Source organism: Lampetra planeri, chromosome 24, assembly GCF_965212315.1.
Source record: "Lampetra planeri chromosome 24, kcLamPlan1.2.h2, whole genome shotgun sequence".
NCBI lineage: Eukaryota > Metazoa > Chordata > Hyperoartia > Petromyzontiformes > Petromyzontidae > Lampetra > Lampetra planeri.
The window spans coordinates 6500374-6513486 of NC_136130.1; the positions used below are offsets into that span (position 1 = coordinate 6500374).

Here is a 13113-nt window from a genome sequence, read left to right on the forward strand (position 1 = left end):
AAACACTTCATAATATACAGATAAAATACGTCACTGCCAAAGGAAATGGTGGAAAAAATATAAGCCCTGTAAAAGCATATTGCAATAAGGATGTTACATTTGAAGAGACACGAGGTTAAATAAACATACAGATCTAAGCACGAATGTGCATTTGAGACCTCGCAATCTGTTCATAAAAAGCACAAAGGCTTGGGATACCAGGAATAAAAATAAATTACATTACAGAATGAAAACATTCGAGAGAACATTGCATGTACATGTGGACAGTGCTTAACTTATGTGTGTGATGCTTATAATCTCGCGTGGTTGGTGATGATGTGGAGATGGTTGAGACAGATATTTGTATCCGGAATCATGGAGTGTATCGCTATGATTGCCTTCTTCGTATTTGTGAATTGGGCATTTAGTCGTTTTCTGTTCCATCGTCTGTTCTGAGTGACCACAGTCGCATACTAGAGAGATGTTCATCTTCCATGCATGCATCAAGTATTTGCATCTGCCATGGTTTACGCGGATGCAGTTTAGGGGATTTTCTGTGCCGGGTCTTTCACGAGGTATTTGTCACTTCTCATGAACTCGATTCGGCTATCCAAGCGTCATCAGGGTTGGAGTTGCATTATTTTTTAGGTAAATAATTGATCATTATCGTTCAAAACAAGACACGAGTCGCATTAAAAATTTGCTCCCATTTCAAAGTTGTCTATTGTTAGTAGTAATGAATGACCAAACAAATACATAGATTTGTTTTTATGAAACATGGGCATTCATTGTTTTTTTGTAATTTGAGAAGTGTCACCCCAAAGGTACAGTTTACTCTTGATATACTAAGCTCATTTAGAAGTGGGGTCCCCTGTCTTTTTATTTTTTTATTCCATTATTTCCATGAAGACCAAATTTTGCCCATTTACAACTTATAATGGAATTGCTATTGCTATTTATATAATACAGAAATAAATACCTATATTAAAGAATTGTTTATAAAAAAAACACTGGAATTCACGAGCCAATTCTGAAACACTAACGTGCGTAACAGTAATAACTGTACTAGACTGGAACTGTTGGTAATGTGACATTTCCATGCAACCATAGAGACTAATACACCATCGTTGGTTTACACACCATTCTATTTCTGAGCTTCAGGTGTGCAATTAATTACATCTCCCAATTTTTTTTTCAAAATGTATTAGGTCTCCCAAACAACCCCATTTCTTATGGAGCATAGATCCTCTCATTATTTTTTAGGACACTATTTTGCACGATCGGGCACTGCACCTGTGATCTATGGATCGTAAAAACTGCCTTTGCAGTCTTCCGTTCAAAAATGTTCTCTTATCAAGGTGGAGAATCAAGAAATTAATGAAGTCAGGACAATCAATAAAAATCCACCAGTTGTTGCAAGTGCTTGGGCATAAAGGGGCATTCCTGTTGTTAAACATAGAATGCTTTCTGCAGCTGATGTTTTTATTCAGTAGAAATGGTCATGACATGTCACGTTAGATTGTTTTGTCTGGAAAGAAGGGCTCTTCATTTAATTACATCTTGTATGTGTTCGGGTATAAGCCAAGATTGGCAATATCTGCAAAACGCAGCCATCTGCTAAGTTTTACAAAAACATTAACATGATGCCGGCATCGCTATTGGCAACCGACAGAGAACACGAGCTTTGGCATAAAGCAGGGGAATCCAACTTTTCTGCTCTGCCAGATTTTCTACAATGCTAGGAGCCACAGGCAAAATAATGGTCAACTAACAACCTATGAAATGTATATGCCATTGCCTTTGTTAAGAAAAGGCGTGGCACTAGAACATTTCACAACCATGCATGGCACACCTGCTAATGTAAAGCAAGGACCAAGAGATGTGAAATGAGAGAAGACGACAGGTGACAGGTGTAGTGAGGCGAGAAAGAAAAGAGGATGGAGATATGTCGTGAGTTGTGAAAGAAAAAAAACCCTAAAGCAGATAAAGGTATATTAAGATGAGAGAAGACCTGTAGATAAGAGATCCAGATGTAGTGAAACATTGAAGTGATTGAATAGTTATCGTGAAGTGAGATAAGAGAAGGGCATTCAAGGCGGTGTTATTGACGAATGTAAGTGGTTATTTATAATTTTGCACCACTGACAACATAGTATCCGTGTCACCAATTAGTTTGTTTAATTTTACAGAGATGCATTTGAGGGAGATGTAAGATGAGAATTTTAGAAGAAATAGACCAATAGAGTACAGTGCAGTGAGGTGAACACTTCATAGATTTATTCTGGCAAGACAGAAATCATATTTGGTTTTGCAGGCAGTAGTTTGGTCAGCTGTGGCATAGAGTGTGGTCTGAAAGTAAAGGTTCTTGCCAGTTTCATAATTATACCATTGCCTCATGGCAGAAAAAAATCTATGGTAAGTCTTTCCATTACGTTGCCTGCCTGGAGTCCCCACACTCGCCTTAGGCAAATAAAACCTTGCGAGGACTTTAGCAAGGCTCGCTGAAATAAAATGCAGTTGATTGCCATTCTAAAAGACATTTAGTTTTGTTTTCTACATTCTTATTTGGGTGGTGACATGGCCTACACCATTTAGTTTAAAATTGTCATCGTATTTACTATCATGCATTAAAACTCCAACCATTGGCTTTTCTATTTACATTAATCTTATTTAAGTGGAAATGTTAAATCATATAGTGCCTGAATCTAAGAATAATACTACTGTACTTGACTCATTTTCAGGATAACGTTAAACAACCAGGGTATTGGGTCGTAATTATCAGATCTACATCCTTTTTTTACCAGATGGGAGCCTATTCCGTTTCATTACTAATTTTGTATGGGAGTCCCAAATACCCCTTGCATATGGATAATATTTTTCAAAAAAAATTACAAAACTCCACCGAGCGGCTTATCAAATGATCGAAACGTGATGCTGGGCGTATAATTTTTACACGGAACCATATCGTTCCGATGGAACTATGCCAACTGTACGTCACATTTAAACTGGAAAGCCCAGAAATTATCTCTGCCCTCCAAGAAAATCTCGAGTTACAAGTTGCCATGTTACACAACCATCATTAATTGAAAGACATGCTTTGTAAACTGATCTTCTTAATGTAACATATAATTTGATCTTCATTATTATGTCGTGCATATGTGTTCTTGCATGATTATGTGCAGTATGTTTTAAATATCACAGTGAACCTCAATGAGGTTTGTCAGATCGTGTGAAAGAAACGGCGCTAGGTTTCAATGGAACATAGACAAAAAAAATTCAAGTCTCCCTGAAAATGAAAAAAACCTTACGCCTGCATGCACTTTGGAGTATTTTAAATATGCAATGTAGGCACACTACCATAAATTTCGTAACATGGGCTAAGTTTTGTGGGCAGGAAGGGAGAGTGCAGCAAAATCTATTGTACTGTAATATACTCCCAACCACTGGTCCCTGCCTTCTCCAACCTGCACTCACAAGCATGGTCAAGTATGGTCAAACAACATCATTAGCTTGATGCAGCTAATTCGGCTGTGACGGTCCCACCTGATGACGGAGACTTGTGTTGCCTCCGAAACGTCGTGATTTTTGTTTTATTTTATTTTATTTTCATTAATTTTGATGTTTTACCTACGTGACTTTACCGAAAAAACCTAAGAATAGCTGTACAAGAGCTGTACATGTACACTAATGATATTGTATTATCATTTAACAAATATATCTTTGGAAAATGTCCAGTAACTTTATTTGCTTGATTAACATGCACCTCCCTCACTGTGTTGAAGGAGAGCCAAACTTAACCTTTTGTTTAGTATCATTAAAAAAATGCGTGCACGTAGAATACAGATAAAGTACAAGTACCCAATACTACGTTTAGTTATTGAGAAACTTTTCCTCATTGTTAAATATCTCCAGGACAACTTTGGTTGCCACCTGTCTGAATTTGAGTTAGCTATTTCTAGAAATTAATCTATAATTCTCCAGATGTCCTGTTTTTTTGTCTTTTGCATAATAATACACCAATGTAGTTTCCCCCTCTTCTAGTCATGTGAAATTATTTTTGTTACGTGATACTTTTCTTTTAATACTTCAGAAGTTGTATTCTTTTATATGGCTGCTGTAGATGTAGAGCAACAACGGCACTTTAACATTCAGGTGTTCAAGCCAGCTAACAGCATCAGGAGTAGCGGGATTGTATCGCTGTAATCTTTCATTCGTATTTGTGGTTGGGGTGTTGCATCGTTATTTGTTATATGGCCTGTTCTGGATGACTACAGTCGCACACTGGAGAGTTTTAAATTTTAAATGTATGAGTCAGGTATCCACATCTGCCAAGGTTTGTGTGGATGCGGTTTAGGGTGGACCATGAGCTTCGTGGAAGATCAAACCCAGGGATCTCTTGCGTTGGGTCTTTCGCATCAGAGATGGCAACTCTATATTTGAATTGGAATTTGAAAGTCAAACATACTTTAGCTTGTGTGTGTGTGTGTGGTGGCTGCAGTTTGGAGAGGGCGTGTTCAACCGAGCCAAGCTCATGAACATCGGCTACGTGGAGGCGCTCAAGGACGCCCCCTACGACTGTTTCATCTTCAGCGACGTCGACCTGGTGCCCATGGACGACCGCAACCTCTACCGCTGCTACGACAACCCTCGGCACTTCTCCGTCGCCATGGACAAGTTCAGCTTCCGGTACGAGGTTGTTCGTGCCAGTGTCGAACCAATTTCGAGCCCCTGTGAGGAACATCTTCTAAGTTTGTCATTATTTTTCTATCTACGTGACTTTACTGAAAGACCCAAAGAGTATGAATTCCTAACCTTTAAGTCAAGATTTAAGTTTGTCATTTAGCTGCATTTATACAAGTATTTATGTACATGCACAGCCCTTTTGTGTGCGTCACGGAGGCCATTGACCATACCCGCACCTTTAATTAGCACGGTTGGCTACGTACCGTGAAAAATAAGTTCAATATGCATAAATACTACACTCTGTTAGTCAGGTTTTGGAAGGCAGAGAGTTGGTTTTAAGTCGCATTCCTTCAGGTATACAGGCCCCATTGCAGCACGTGACAGATTGTATATGGTTTCCAGCGAAGAGGGTAAAACAAGCCATGATGTGAAACTATTCTGACTTAAAACTTTCGTGACTGCAGGAATTCATATTCTTAGTTCTTTCAGTAAAGTCACGTAGATGGAAATAAAAATAAAAATAATAAAAGTAAGCCGACTGGCTATCAACAACGATTCGTTCACGAAGCCATCCATATATACAGACACAGACACAATTTCAACCGAGACGTCGGTTATAAACAGCAATCATTGGAAAGATGTCATCAATCACTTAGGGTCATGACTTGATTTATGTTTTCTTGTCGACCTCTACCGTCAGCAGTGGATGTGTGTAGTGAGGTGCAATGCCCCCCCTCTACCCCCCCCCTCTCTCTCCCCCTATCTCTACCTCTTTCCTCCCCCCATTGTCTACTCCTATATTAGCACTGACTAACTAACTGCCCCGCCTGCCCATGCTGTTTACGCCGCACAGCTCTTCTCACAACTCTCGTCCCCCGCCAACTCACTTTGGAAACCCTTATAAGCAGTTGCATTTGGAGGCTTGCCCCCTCTTTTCCTTCCGCCTGATGAAGACCTTTTGTGTTGCGATCGAAACGTCGTGGGTTTTTTGCTTTTATTATTTTAATTTAATTTTATTTATATTTATATTTACGTGACTTTACCGAAAGAACCAAGAATATGAATGTGAAACTATTCAACAATAATGGCTGTGACACAAAGAAGCTCGTATTGTTACTCCAGTGTGGCGCTTCATCAATGGGAGTGCGTGTGACTAACCATGTGAACAGCATTTTGTTTGTTCAGCAGTATGTTCAGACAGGCTTGTGGTTCCTTTTATCTGAGATTATTTTTTATAGCGGTGGTTCTCAAACTTTTCTGGTACCGTCTTGCTGGACCCAATATGTTCCTGAAAAATGAACATCAATATTTTAACAAATTGTCCATTTTGTGAGGTATCCTATTAATTATCCTATTATGAAACTAGTAACTGCAAGCGAAATAAAAAAAATCAACGGACACTCTGCACGCGTGACGCAATTTGTTTGCGCTCACTGGTTACTCATGGAAACCATATTGTTTACCATCAATGAGTTTAGAAAGGTCTTTTATATCATTCTAGGTTACCGTATGGATTTAAACATTTTCATAGTTACAGACAATTCTCGGTTTACGCGCATTTGTTGTACGCCATTTTGGAATAACGCGCACTTTGTATTTAGACCTTTCATTTACATACGCGAGGCAATTTTTGGAATAACGTCGTACGCCACCCCTAGCCTAGCACCGTGACCCAATGGCGTTGCCAGCAGCCAGTGACATCATAATATCGAAATATCGTAAGTCGGACCATCATAACTCGGGGACTATCTGTATATAGGTGTCTGGTTTACAAGTTCAAAATAGGTATTTGAGGCGTATTTTTATTGACACCCTCATTGCCCTGCAATTAGATAAACTATCGTGATTTTTTGATGTCGCTATGTAAGTCAAGATTCTTTTATTTTTGGTCTCATTTGTACTCGCCTGTTTGCATTTTGCTGCGTCTGCTTGTATGCTGTGTCACATCCTTTTTGCTTCTGTCAGACTGAAGATGGTATTTGCAGATCAGACTCATATCACACCTTTGTCAGGGATTACAGAGCGCTGTACACAATGATTATAAAATAACACAATGAGCATAAAAACCCTTGGTTATAAAAAATATATATAATAAAAGAAAGCTGAATGATAAAATCAGGTATAGAACAGGAAAGTTAAGTCGAGCCTTGATAACACCCAATTGAAGCAGAATCCCTGACGTAAATATAATCTGCATGTATCATGAGTAATCGATTCTCAAATAATAATTCGATGTGTGTACCACAGTGTAACAATCAACTCTGATCAGGCTTTTATTTTTACGTGTTTGGGTGATTTGTTTCCCTTGTACTTTGCACTACTCTTTGTTGTTTTAACGTTAGTACCTGCCCCTACTGGATATCTGAAAAAGAGCTTTATAGCTCATCGGATTCCTCCAGTATAAATAAATATTACGATTCTGATTTTCGTAGATAGTTACATGCTTCGTATTTACGATGAATCCAAGAATACTGTTTGGTTTACCACCTGCATCAAGATGATCAAGCGCTTCTGACAATCATTGCCTGTGTTGTTCCATCTCCTTCCACAAGGCTGCCATACAACTCGTACTTTGGTGGAGTGTCAGGCCTCTCCAAGGCACAGTACCTGAAGATAAATGGATTTCCCAATGAATACTGGGGCTGGGGTGGTGAGGACGATGACATTTACAACAGGTACGGCACAGTGATTGCTAATACATATGCATTACTGTTCTTTTCATTGTATTGTTTGTTATGTATCTTAAACCACATTTTTTTTTAGAATTAGTTATCGTTGGAGGAAATTATGTTTTAAATTAAATGACAGACAACTTTGAGACAATTAGTTGTCTAAGTATAATGATATACTAAATACGTTGCGTGCCATATTAATGATTACCTGTAAACAAAAAATTGCAGCTGATTTGCACCTATAAAATGTTTAAATCTAAACAAAAGGTTGCAGCAGGGATTATATTTCCTCTTGCTTCATCTATAAAACCAACATTTCAAAGTACCAACATTTATCACAAAAACGTAAAAGGAATTGCTTCTCACCTTTACTGTACACTATTGATTTTGAAGTTCACTGATGCTGAAACAGTTACTCGTGTCATGATATTAAGCGGTGTGCTATTTAAATTCCTTTTACACTGTTAAGTATGACTAGCAGGTCATGCGCAAGTTTACTATTTTCCCTTCGTATGTTGTGACAATTATCACAACCGTTTCAACAGGTCTCCATAAAATGGCGTACGTACATTTAATTTCAGTTTTTGAATAAAACATTTGTAAACGTATTTGAAGACCTATGTAGTTTTTTTTTTGTAACCAGTGAAATGCCTCGCAAGCATTAAGGATTTAAAGTTGCAGAAATCTAGTGATGGTAGGTTGCAGTGCCCTTTTAATCTGATGACTCGGGGACATTTGGTAATCCCTCCTGGTCAACTCGTTCATATGGCGTCACATCTGATATTCAATTTGTGAAATGCAGAACATAATACATTCAAGTAAAATAACTTCGAAACAATCTTTAAAAATCGTAGTATTCATGTGCAGCCCTTTGTAAATCCTCTACTGAATGAGAGCCTCTCAACACTCAGTCATGGGGGTTGTTTGGTCATGCCTCAACGGCACTCAATGCGGGTTGGTGAAGAGTGGCCCTGGATCAGTTCATACATCACTAGCCACGTGTTAGCCAGGGCCAAGAATAGAACTCAGGTTGCCGAGTCCAAAGTGCAGTGTGCCCACTGTGCTATCTTCCCAACCATTTATTTGAAAACTGAATGAACACTCATGAGCCTAAATTGTTGTACAAGAGTCCTGGGGGGAGTAAAAAAAACTGCGATGGTTTTTAAAAAAAATCTACATTTGTTCTAATCAAAGTTTATTCAAAGAAAACAATATGATTGAAATGGGGCTATTTTAACTGACAATTTTTTTAACTGTTACATGCAGACACTTTTTTTGCTGTATTCTGCAGAGGTGTAGTTCTTAAGCTTGCATTAGCGTTGGCTAATGGATAGATTTATTTGCAGGGTTGTTGTTCAGGGAATGAGGCTGTCTCGACCCGACGGAAGTCTGGGACGCTACAGAATGGTAAAGCATGCAAGAGATGCCAAAAATGAACCCAATCCCAAGCGGTAAGTCACTAGGTTGGGCACCCATATTTTAACAAATTGTGTTTGTGTAAATCTTTTTCATTTTCCAGCTGGATTCATGACCCACACAGCATAAGCATTATTTTCCTATACCTGCGCACACACCATGTGATGGCATCTAAGATCTAAGAGGGTGTAGGGCTCATCACACCCCTCTTAGATCTTAGTGTTCACAACATTCAAGTATTTACACACTGTATTACTTATGAGTATATCACCTACGCAAAGCCTAGCATGCGTGAAGCCTGACTGGCACGCAGGCATGACAAGAAACGAGATTGTAAAAGAGCCGATATAACCTTAAATCCTTTATTATATACAATCATGTTTGTGTTTTAATTCAACACTGGGCATGCGTGGCCCACATTATGTTGCGACCAACCTCGTCATCGCGCGTGTGATCGGTAATTTTCCATAAATTGGCATGACAAGATGTTCCTGTAGGTCTACAGCAAGCGATTGACAGGATCAGAGTAAGGGAGGAGTGGAAGAAGTTTATCTAGCCTCGTTCTCGGCTGCCATGTGACGGCTGATGGAAAATTAGCAAAGAAGTTTTTCTTGCATAATCTGGTCTGCGGACCGGAGAGCTAGTGGCAGCCGCTGGATTCGAACCATGAACCTCGGCAACAAGTGGCGAATACACTACGGCTAGGCCATGTCACCACCCTCTCGTCAGATCTCACCTGGTAAACAAATGTAACGCTACGTATTTTCCTCATATGTAACTTTACGTATATACCTCATACCCTTAGCCTTGATGACAAAATAACTGGGGTGGGAGGGGGGTACTTGGAATGCCAGGACTTTTACTGCAAAACCTTTTGGACACAGACAATGCAGTCGCTTCACCAACAAGTGACTCCTGGCCCCACCAGGACTCACCAGGGCAAGGTGTTCGTCACTGGAAAATGGTCATGCCACTCTCCTCATTGGCCTTAAAGATACTTCATCTGCTAGGCACAGTGGAGGCATTCCCTTGGGCGAGATACCACATTTCTTCCCCTCCATTTGAACCTCACCTCGCATTGGTTTATGTCCTCCCAAGATGACAACGCCCTATTTCGTTTGCAGACCACAGCCTGCCACCTGTCATGGTGGCTGCTGGGACAACCTTCTCTAGGGCTCTCTCTTTGGGTTTGTTGATCCACAATTTTCGTTTACTGCCATTTCATCATTGAAACGATGGGGCAGAGAGTGCAGAGTGGCAGTGCAGGGCCTCCGAACCAAAGAGGAGAGACTAAGTTTGATCAGTTGGCTCGAGCTGAGGAAGGTCCATCTTGTCCTCCAGGCTCTACCAATCAGTCTTGTGCAGTCTTGGTTAAATAAAACTCATCGGATAAATTCCAATGGGTAAATAAAATCTAGTTTTGTAAGATAAATATTTACATTCAAGAAATATAATTCTTTTTTCAATAATGATATATATACAAATTAACTAGCTATTTTAACATCTCCTCTGTAATGCACACTTGCCAGTGAAAAAAAACTGTATTGTGGAGCCTTCCTATATGTTGATGTATGTCGATAAAATTACGTTCAGGGGTTGTATAGCGCCCTCGACAAATGGTGACACAGATGTTTTCCACAATGAAGGAAGAGATAATTAAAACAAAACATCTTGCAAGGAAAATCATTGTAAAAAAAGATATGTATTCAAAACAGTAAAGTTACAATGTGACAACGTAAAAAAACATTCCAGTTTCATTAATTCATTCTATTTATTTTTTGAGTAAAAACTCACCCCCACTAAAGAGGGCATCGCAATACTTTACCATAAAAATTTTTGTAGAGTTTAATTTAAAAATCCGAATTAGATTTGGTTTGCCAAGTACAAAAAACGAGTTTTCAACTCTTGAAGGAAATTTGCGATGTATAGCATGCACATGCTTTCAAATGAATGCACTTGTTAGGTAAACATGCCGTGCCCTGCCCGTGGGCACATAAATGCAATCGGACACACATCCCATTGGTTTACAGCTTAATGTAATTCACTTGTGATCAAGTCCAAAATCATTTGTGCCATGTTTTACTGTAAAACTTGAGTTCTGGGCACTAACGTTGGTGAGCTCCGGCATCATGTTCGTTGTGCGTTTGCATACAGGTTCACGCAGATCAAGAACACCAGACATAACATGGGAAGGGATGGCATCAACACCCTCAAGTACAGACACGTGGAGACAGTGAGGCAACCTCTCTACACCAATGTCACCGTGGACGTTGGCAAAATGCCAGCACGACACGTGTAGCTTAAAGTGGCTATAGCTGTGGAAGTAAGAATTTGAAGAACGAATCGCATTGCCTGCTGTTCGTCGCGGTTCAGTCATTACTTTGAATGACTGGCTTGTGCTGGTGTCGCAAACGGGAGTTACAAAGTGTGGCATCGCCGAAAGAAGAAAATAACATTGGTGGAAAGAACGTTGACTATTTTGGAAGTAAACACCTATTAAAGTAAATAGTGTGTTAGGGCTGGCTTCCCAAAGTGTGAAAGGGTGAGGGGAGAGTAATGTCCCGTGGACAGTTATGACTGAGAATGGTGTGCGTTGCATTGTTGCAAGCCATGCACGTTGTTTTGGCAAACAGGCAAAATATCTGGCTGATGTTTGTTTTTTCACTCGGACGCTTGTTGTTTTGTTATGTTATGTATTGATGTTGACGTGCTTTATTTCGATATTTTAATTTTGGATTTGAAAATATATATGTGAAGATCAGTTATTTTGGGCATATTTTTTTATATTGTGCATGTACATTGGCTCCATTTTGCATACTGTTATCATTCATGCTTTCATTCAAAATATTATTTGCAGTTTGTAGACTATTTTACAGTTTTAATGTTTTAATTTGTACTTAATGACACTTTAAACATGTTCTTTAGGTTGCTTATTTTCAGCAACCAGGCAATAATTGTAAAGGTAATAATGTGGGTGACATAGCCATGCATTACGTCAGGTTTGTTTTTGCACAGTGAATCTATAATACAAGCGTAGATGTCGAATTTTTGCTCTCTGAGTAAAGCATATACTATACCGTCTATCAATTATAGCTAGCTCACACTTAATGGGCCAGTGCTTGCATTAGTACTGTTTACAGTTTTATTGACACAAATTATAAACACCTGCCTTGTGGCTGAAACATGACTGCGATGTGTCGTGTCAATCTATTACACCATTACGATTGGCTTTTTCATACACGTGTAGCAATCGACTATTTATTAACCTTAGCGCTTTGAACAAAGTACAATGCTGTGTTATCATTAAACCAGATAAAGTACCGCTTTTCATTAAACGATGTTCAGAAATACTCCACAAATGTCACATTTGCATGTATGTAAAAAACACAATCGGGATAAATAATTATCAGAGATTACACTCGTAAGCCTAAGAGTATTATATTTTGAAGATAATTCAGAAAGTAGCGTGTGACGGATTGCCTTTTATTTTATTAGTGTGCACTGGTCATGTCCAAGCACGGTAGGCCAATGCTGCATTTCACACTGTGTACTCTTGATTTCACTTCTTGGTTTTAACTAATTAAACAACATTAACATTTCATGCTTGGGTTTCCGTGTGTCATTTTGTTTTCACCAAGGCACAACTGATCTTCCCCGTGTATGTTCTTATCACGGGTTACATATATATTTCCCCCAAACACATTTCACTCCCAGTATTTCACTTGAAACTTTGCAAGTGCTGCCTGATCTGTTATACGATTGCTATTGCAGCTTTTTCAGCCTCTGATATTTGTAGTCTGTGCCTACGCATAACCTCTATAACATGGAACAATTCAGGAACTAAGTGCTTTCACCTGTGAAGCCACAGTCTTTTGACATGACAGGAATGTTTTTTGTACGGAGGCTACCAGTCTCCTTAAGAGGGGAGGTGTGAAGTGTGTCTGTAAGAGTAACAATAATGGCACAACATGCTGAGTGAAGGTTAAGATGAAGTTGGCAAAGCACCACTGAGGTATTGTATTATGTATGATTGTGGGGAGTAGCGGTTGGCAAATTGTGATTTTTTTTTAATCCATAAACCTGAATTCAACTCCTGGTCATGACTGATATCTGAGTGAGTGATACCCGATTCGGTCCTGTATATACCCCCTTCAACCCACACTGAGCAGCATGGTGAAGTATGGTCAAACAGCCCTCATGATTGGAAAGGTGTGGGAGAGGCCTTCATCCAGCAGTGGATTTACAAAGGGCTGTACATTTATTATCATTTGAATATAATCCCCCACACAACTGTACGCACCTAAGAAAATAGGACTCCACCAATGTATACAATAACTGTAAAATAGAAACGTGAATGCAACCG

The 13113-nt window shown here is 39.3% G+C and overlaps 1 protein-coding gene across 2 annotated transcripts in view; it reads left to right on the forward strand.

The window, feature by feature from the left end:
- LOC144726679 (beta-1,4-galactosyltransferase 2-like) overlaps positions 1-12349 on the forward strand; it is a 30409-nt gene extending 18060 nt beyond the window's left edge. Inside the window, exons 3-6 of one of the 2 annotated variants that reach the window (XM_078605465.1) lie at positions 4478-4665; positions 7215-7337; positions 8681-8785; positions 10905-12349. In XM_078605465.1, the coding sequence (XP_078461591.1) occupies positions 4478-4665; positions 7215-7337; positions 8681-8785; positions 10905-11049 (561 nt within the window). In that variant the 3' untranslated portion in view covers positions 11050-12349. The remainder of the gene's footprint in view (positions 1-4477; positions 4666-7214; positions 7338-8680; positions 8786-10904) is intronic. The other variant, XM_078605466.1, reaches the window with a different exon arrangement.
- The last annotated feature ends 764 nt before the right edge of the window (positions 12350-13113 follow it).